General features: G+C 42.1%; 1 protein-coding gene across 1 annotated transcript in view; it reads left to right on the top strand.

Moving 5' to 3' along the window:
- Nucleotides 1-7,339, top strand: part of NIPAL3 (NIPA like domain containing 3) — an 88,988-nt gene extending 81,649 nt beyond the window's left edge. Inside the window, exons 10-11 of the mRNA XM_007935731.1 lie at nucleotides 1,737-1,831; nucleotides 7,140-7,339. Coding sequence (XP_007933922.1) covers nucleotides 1,737-1,831; nucleotides 7,140-7,339 — 295 coding nt within the window. The remainder of the gene's footprint in view (nucleotides 1-1,736; nucleotides 1,832-7,139) is intronic.
- The last annotated feature ends 588 nt before the right edge of the window (nucleotides 7,340-7,927 follow it).

Genomic DNA, 7,927 nt, shown 5'->3' with positions numbered 1-7,927 from the left:
GTGATCTAGCAATTCTACTTCTAGGTATACACCCCAAAGAAATTAGTACATTTGTTGGCAAAATGACTTGTACATTGATATTTATAGTAATTTATAATAGACACAAACAAGAAACAACCCAAAAGAACACATGTCCATCAACAGGAAGGTAGAAAAGCAAATTGGAATTCTACCCAACAATTGAAAATAGTGAACTACTAGTGCGCATATTAAAATGGATGAATCTTAAAAGCATTTTATCAGTGAAAGAATACATACTATATGATATGCTTACAGAAAGTTCAAGAACAACAATAGCTGAAAGGTGGAAACAGCCCATCCACAGATGAATGGATAAACAAAATGTGATCTATCCATTCAACGGAGCATTATTTACCTACAGAAAGAAATGAAGTTCTGATACATACTATGACATGGATAAACCTTGAAAACATTATGCTGAGTGAAATAAGCTAGACACAAAAAGACAAATATTGTATGATCCCACTATATGAAATATCTAGACTAGTTAACTCCATTGAGACAAAAGGTTAGTGGTTACCAGGAGATGTGGGGAAGGGGAATGCGACGTTAGAAAGTTCAAGAACAGGCAAATCTAATCTGTGATGATAGAAGTCAGAGAGTGGTTCCCTCTGGGAATGGGTTGACATGGACTTGGGCACAAGGAAACTTTCTAGGAGAATGGAAATGATTTCTGTCTAACCTAGGTAGTGATTACCTGAGAACAAGTAAAAGTCATCGAGCTATAGGTTTTATGCATTTTATCACATGTAATTTATATCTCAGTTTTTGAAAATTTGCTTGTTTATAAAGGAACAAGAGGGGAAAAAAAAAAAAAAACTCCAGAAGAATATACACCCACCTGGAGGACTGAGACTGGGAGAGTACAGGCCTTTACAATTTTTACTTCCTATTATTATTCTGTATAAGGAGCCTTGGTGGCACATTGGTTACAGTCTTCGCTACTAACCAAAAGGTTGGCGGTTCGAACCCACCAGCCACTCTGTAGAACAATGGGGCAGTCTACTTCCATGAACATTTACAGCCTTGGAAACCTTGGAGCAGTTCTACTCTGTCCTGCAGGGTCTCTGTGAGTTGGAATAGCAACTGTTATTTTTGGTTTTACACTTCTGTATTGATTGAATTTGGGCATGAAGGATTTTTAATTTAAACTTATGTATACATATATTTAGCAGAACCAACCCGTCTCTGACTCATGGCAATCCCATGTGTGTGGGAGAAGAACTATGCTCCAGTGGATTTTTTTTTTAATAGGTGCAAAAGTCTATATAACACATTTGCCAATTCAACATTTTCAGTACAACCCAACATTTTCAGTAATTGTAACATGTACAATTTAATGATATCAATTACATTAATCACGTTGTGCAACCATCACCCAGAGTAACACAAAACATTTTTTAAGGCAAGGTTCTGAGATTGCTGACTGGGTGGAAGTGAAGAACCTTGAGAGTTTTACCCGGGAAAGCCTAATTTACTTTGATTAGGGCTTGTGCAGAGCCCAGGGGGTGTGAGGCACACGCACTATTATTGTTCAACTAGCGCTGCTGCTCCCTGCTGATCACAGGCCTGGTAGGCTTTGGTGAACCCTCCTCCCTCCTCCACACCCTGCACCCCTTCTTTGTGCTTTTTCCTCACCACATGGGTTTGAAGATACCCCTCCTCAACCTCACTCCTGACCTTATTTCTTTTCCTCCCTTATCTCCGTTCTTCAGATGCCTCATTGCATTCTTGGGCGTCTTCTTAATCACGCGTAACAGGAAGAAGGCCATTCCATTTGAACCCTATATTTCCATGGATGCCATGCCAGGTAACGTTCAAACCCCATGTGTCCAGCTGCCAGCCCGTCCATATAGAATGACTGCTATTTCCTGTTTCAAAGCAGACAGCCAACCCCTGGGCTTGGTACTGGGAAGGTGTGCTGTGCCATTATGGTGTGACTGTTCTCCCACTGTCTTTTTTTTTTTTTTAAATCTTGGTGTGTAGAAGAGGGGCTATGGCTGAGGCACCTACTTGGCTTTGAGCACTTCTTGCCAGTTTCCAAGTCTATTTCAGGATCTTTTAAAGAAAATCCTGACTCACCCTGGATATAATTATGTTCTGCAGCACCAGGCTTCATGCCTGCAAAAGGGAAAACCCATTCATCTAGCTGGAATGGAATGATCAGAGAGGGGAGGAGAATAGGGCAAATGAAATTCAAGTATTATAACCCTGCTCTTTGGATTCCTCTGGAGGAGATTGTTCTAGAAAGCCTGATTTCCCAGGGAGCTAAGGGTTTACTCTGAGGGACCCAAATACAAATGCCTTCAAGCAATGATGGTCATATAAATGTGTGAAGCACAATAGGGAGTGGTGGGGCCTGTGGAGGACTGGAGAAGACCCGTCCAGCCAAAAGGAATTCAGATTTAGAAAAGGTGTGGCATCAGGTTGACCCCTTGTAGGTTTGCTGGCCTAAATTCTGTAGGTTCCCGCTGACCACTGGCTTGCATTCTTTACCATGAAATTAGTTTTTATTTTAAATATGGGAGGTGGAACTCTGCAAAACATTATGTCTCACCCTTCATGAACACAGTCTAATAAAGGGCTTAATAAAGGTCTGTTTACTGCTGTGATTTTGAAGCAGGTTGTTCTCAGGGCTGACGGAGGTGCCCCTACATTAAATGGCCCCAGGGTTTATGTGTCTACTTTTTATTATTTCCTATCTCTTGCTATTAAGCTGTTGTCTGTCCTTGTTACCAGACTGCCTGCTTATAGCAACTCCACATCAATCTTCTTATCTGACCCAACTCACTAGAAATGTGTGTAACATCAAAATCAATGAGGTCTGAGTGGGGACCTGCGGGGTCTCCTAGGAGTTACGTGCATGAGCTTTACTGCATGGACTTTTTCAACATCTAATCTGGCTGCTCAGATGCCTTTTTTGCTTACTTCCTTGTTTCTCGGCTGTGTTCCGGATAGATGAGGGCGCTGGATAGCTGAATTCCAGATAGGTGAGGTGTCAACTCTGTGTGTGTGCAAGTATGTGGTATGTGTATGTGTTTGTGTGTTTATAAAATGTGTATGTGTGTGTACAGATATATGTATGTATAACTATTTATATATACATATAAAAAGATGTATTTTCTGATGGGGCACAGAAGGTAACCGAAGGTAATTAGGTATCAACATTCTGTATTCTGTTTTTGGGTGTGGCTCTTGGCTTTCTCTTTATACCTTCTGATCAGTGGGGAAATCAGATCTTGAAGAAAGGAGACCCTGCCCTTTTGGTATGCCTTGTCAGGCAGGGCATCTCTGATTAAGCAGGTGTTCTGTACTCGGAAGAACGTGGGCTTGGAGTTCAGACAGACCTGGTTCAAGTCCCAGCTCTGCCTCCTACTCACTATGTGATCTTGGATACATGCCAAGACCTCTGATCCTCACATGTAAATTGGGATTCCTTCTTGCAGGGTAGTGGGATATTATGTGTAAAGGACCCTCACACAGTGTCTGGGACATGGTAGATGCTTAGTTAAATTTGGTTTTGTTTCCCTTTAGATTGAAAAAACCGAAATTTTCAAATACTTATTTGACCTGATGATGGATAGGACATAAACACTAGAACTGCTGGACAATCTAAGCTTAACCTGAATTGCTTCTCTAGCTGCTTGATTCCAGTGGGCATCAGGATCTTGCTTTTGGCCTACCTAGATTGTTAGCTTCACAACAGAAAGTACAGGCATACCTCATTGTGTTGCACTTCACAGATACTGCATTTTGTACACATTGAAGTTTGTCATAATCCTGCATTGAGCAAGTCTGTTGGTGCCATTTTTCTAATGGCATATGCTCATTCTGTGTCTCTGTGTCACATCCTGGTAATTCTCACAATATTTCAAACTTTTTCATAATACTATTGCACATATAGGAGCTCTGGTAGCACAGTGCCTAAGGCATTGAACTGCTAACCAGAGGACTGGCGGTTCAAACCCACCAGCAACTCCTCGGAAGGAGTTCCATACTGATACTGCCTCGGAAACCCAAGGAGGGGTCGCTATGAGTCGGGTCTGACTCGAGGGCACATAACAACAACAACATTGCACATATACTAGACTATAATATAATAAATATATTAATATAATATAATGTAATATAGTAAACATAACTCTTACATGCACTGGGAAAGCAAAAAAATTCACATGACTTGCTTTTTTGCGATACTCACTTTATTGTGGTGGCCTGGAACCAAACCTGCAATATGAGGTATGCCCATAGCGGCTGTTCAGGTGGCATACACATTCCAAACTTTCACTACGTGGGATTTGGAGAAGCTTTAAGTAATTCTAGAACCCGAAAGACTCCTGAAAAATGAGAAAAGCACCCCCTGATGGCTGAGAGCTGGACTGGCACTCATGGCTGGCTGTTGGTATTCTTCAGTTGGACATAAACCATTTCATAGATCACCAGCACCCACCAAGGCCACTCTGTGACTGTGACAGCTCAAGACCCAGAGGAGATCAGTCTGTAATCGTGTCTGAACACAAACAAAACATGAACACATGATCCAAACCATAAAAATGACCGGCCATCCCCTTATCTTGGTTAATATCAATGACTGCTGTTTCTTTATCAGTCACAGCTTTAGACTTAGTCCAGACTTCCCTCCTTCTAAAGAAGATGTATTATGATCTCCCAATGACAGACTTATCACATTTCCAGACAGCATCTAATCCAAGACAAAGCCTCACTTCCTTGAACCCTCTCCATAATCAGCTAACACAAGCCCAAATCCTATGATAAGCCCCTTTAACAAACAGCCTCTTTATGAGACACCCACACTTCCTCATGTTGTACATCTTCATTCCAATGAGTCAATAAAACCAAACTTATTCAATTTATAGTTATATTCCTGGTGGTCTTTGGCTGGAGGGTACTGACAAAATTCAATAGCTAAATCATTATTAGTAAGCCAGCTTTCATCCCTTGAGGGCCAGGTACCCCTCAGCACCCCTAATCCCCACCCCTAAAAAAAAAAAAATCTAAACCACAGACTCATCAACCAACCAACCAACCAGTTGCTGTCAAGTTGACTCCAACTTATGGCAACCTTTGTGTATCAGAGTAGAACTGTGCTCCATAGTGTTTTCAATGGTTGTTTTTTTTTTTTTTTTTTTTTTTTTTTTTTTAGAACACCAGGCCTTTCTTCCAACGTTTCAGTGAGTAACCCAGCGCTTTAACAGTTTGCTTTACTCAGGGACTCCAGACTCTTAAATCATGCCCTTTAAATGACCAATCGTTAAGCCTTGTGCAATATAGAGGCAAAGGGCCTTCCACTGACAGGGTTTTCCTAAGCCATTTGCAGAGTACATAAGAGTATCAGCATTAGATCCCAGATCTGTCTCTCACTAGCTGTGTGACCTTGGGCAGGTTACTTCACTGCTCTGAATCTCCATTTCCTTATATGAAAAATGAGGATAATAGAGCATCTGTCATAGTGTTGTTTAGAGATTAAATGCAGGGGATACAAGCAGGCCACACAGCATTTTGGTTGAGAGTGTGGACTTTGGTGTTTAAACCCCTGAGTTTGAACCTTGGCACTGCCACTTATTAGCTGTGTGATCCCAGGCAAATAAAATCCAAAATACAGACTCTTTTTTTTTTTTTTTTTTTAATTGTGATTTGGGTGAAAATTTACAGAGCAAATACACTTTCCATACAGCAGTTCATATACACTTTGTCTCATGACATTGACCACAATTTAGCACAATGCAACATCTCCCCTCCCACTTCCTCCTGATAGTTACCTCTTCCCCATGTCCATCCCTCCATGCACTCCTACCCCCTGAGCTGTCTCCCTATGCCTGAGCAGCCCTTCTTTCTCCCATGATTGTTCTTTCCAAGGAGAAAACACAGACTCTTAAATCAACCAACCAGCCAACCAGTTCCCATCGAGTTGCCTCAACTCATGGCAATCCCACGTGTGCAGTGTAGAACCATTTTCCATAGGGTTTTCAAGGGGTGGCCTTTCAGAAGCAGATTGCCAGATCTTTCTTCCAAGGCACCTCCAGATGGGTTTGCACTGCTAACCTTTCCGATAGTAGTCAAGGGCTTCACCTGTTGTGCCACCCAAGGACTCCTGATTAACTACCAGCCACCTCATTTTTCTTATTGGTCAGTGTGAGAATCAAATGAGATCAAACTAAAAATATTCATAACAGTGAGCACACCAACTAAACACTCAGTGCATGTTACTTATTATTGCTGTTGTTGTTACTATTCAAAGTGGTCAGCCCAGTGCCTAGGGCATGTCAGCAGTCAGGTGCCAGCTGTTATTACCATCACAATTTTATGGAAGACACTTCGCTTTCAACTTCTTATGACTCAGCCTGGAGACAGGAGAATCTGAAAGGTCTTAATTCCCAGGCAGGAAAAGAGTTGGCCTAAGATGTAACCAGATCCCACCTGATACAGGGAAATATAGAATAAGGTTAAAGGAATTAAAAGTCTTCGCAAACAATAAGCAAAATCACACTTTACGGTACTAGTAGATTGCCTGTGATGTCTCACATTTTGGTTTAAAGCTTTTTCAGTAATAAAAGTTTCCTTTAAAATCATACTTTACCCTATACATGGGTCAGGGTTGTTAATGTGAAAGGTCAAAATTCTCTCTCTCTCTCTCTCACTCTCTCAACATTATGATGCACCTGTCCCTGTCATGTGTCCATGGCCTTAAAATTAATGTCCTTCCTCAACAGTATAATGAGAATTTTCCTGGGTTCTGATTTAATTTAGCAGTAAAGTGTTGGCATCTACCACGTTCAAAGCACAGTCTAAATTTTACTGCACCTTTGGCCCAAACAGACATTGCCACTTCATTCTAGGCCCAACTGATAGTTCCTCTTGACAGTGGCTGATCTGGGTGCATACTTCCTGAACATCCATCCTTGTTACTTGGCAACTGTAATATTTCTAGTGTGTATTTATTAGTGTTCTCTTTTTAAATCTTAAGCATTCAGGAAATTGACAATACACATGATTAGCTCCTGAGCACTATAATTAGTCTGTGACAAGATAGAGAAAGATGCAACCTCTGTTGGCCCCCTCACCACATAATCATGTGGGGAAAATGGATTTCATTTCAGGTATGCAGAACATGCATGACAAGGGAATGGCAGTCCAGCCCGACCTCAAAGCTTCTTTTTCCTATGGGGCCCTGGAAAACAACGACAACATCTCTGAGATCTATGCTCCTGCCACACTGCCCGTCATGCAAGAAGAACACGGCTCCAGAAGTGCCACTGGGGTCCCCTACCGAGTCCTGGAGCACACCAAGAAGGAATGAGCCTACCCTGACAAGGCTCACCTTGCCTGAATTTGTAACTGTTCAAGCCATGCTGACAGTGGTTCAACCCTTCATTCTAGAACTTGCCTTTCAAGTCTTATTTTTTTAAATTGAGATCTCTATAGACAAGGAATCTTGGAAGGCCTCTGTCTCTGGCAAAGTTTGCTTTTATTTTGGTCTTGAAAATTTCAAATGGTGGGGAGTGGGAAGGAGAAGAAAGCAGGACTCTAGGTAGGCGGCATGGAACTTGGCCTGCACCTGGTCAGCCCGGTGGGATTTAGAAGGCATCCTTGAGGATCACAGCTGAGCTTTCCCAGTCAGTGACCACAGGCTCCCATGTCCTTCGGAGCTAACGTAAAGCAGAGATTCTGTTCTCATCTTTCAGATCCAGCGAAAGGCTGGGAACCTCTAAGTCTAGTCTTCCTCCCCCTTGAGTGCATGGCCATTCTCTGCCCATCACACTCATGATTTCACATTTGTGATGACGTTCGTGTAGCCTTCATGTGGTGTAGTGCGCCAACCCTGGGTGGAACATCCATTGTTCACATGTAGGATGTTCCTGAGGTGCACTTCTGCCTTCCAGTTGTC

Source organism: Orycteropus afer, unplaced genomic scaffold (genome assembly GCF_000298275.1).
Source record: "Orycteropus afer afer isolate SDZICR_OR568_19922 unplaced genomic scaffold, OryAfe1.0 scaffold00031, whole genome shotgun sequence".
NCBI classification, from domain to species: domain Eukaryota; kingdom Metazoa; phylum Chordata; class Mammalia; order Tubulidentata; family Orycteropodidae; genus Orycteropus; species Orycteropus afer.
Note: the sequence above shows the minus strand (reverse complement) of the source record. Positions and strands in the feature narration are given on the sequence as shown.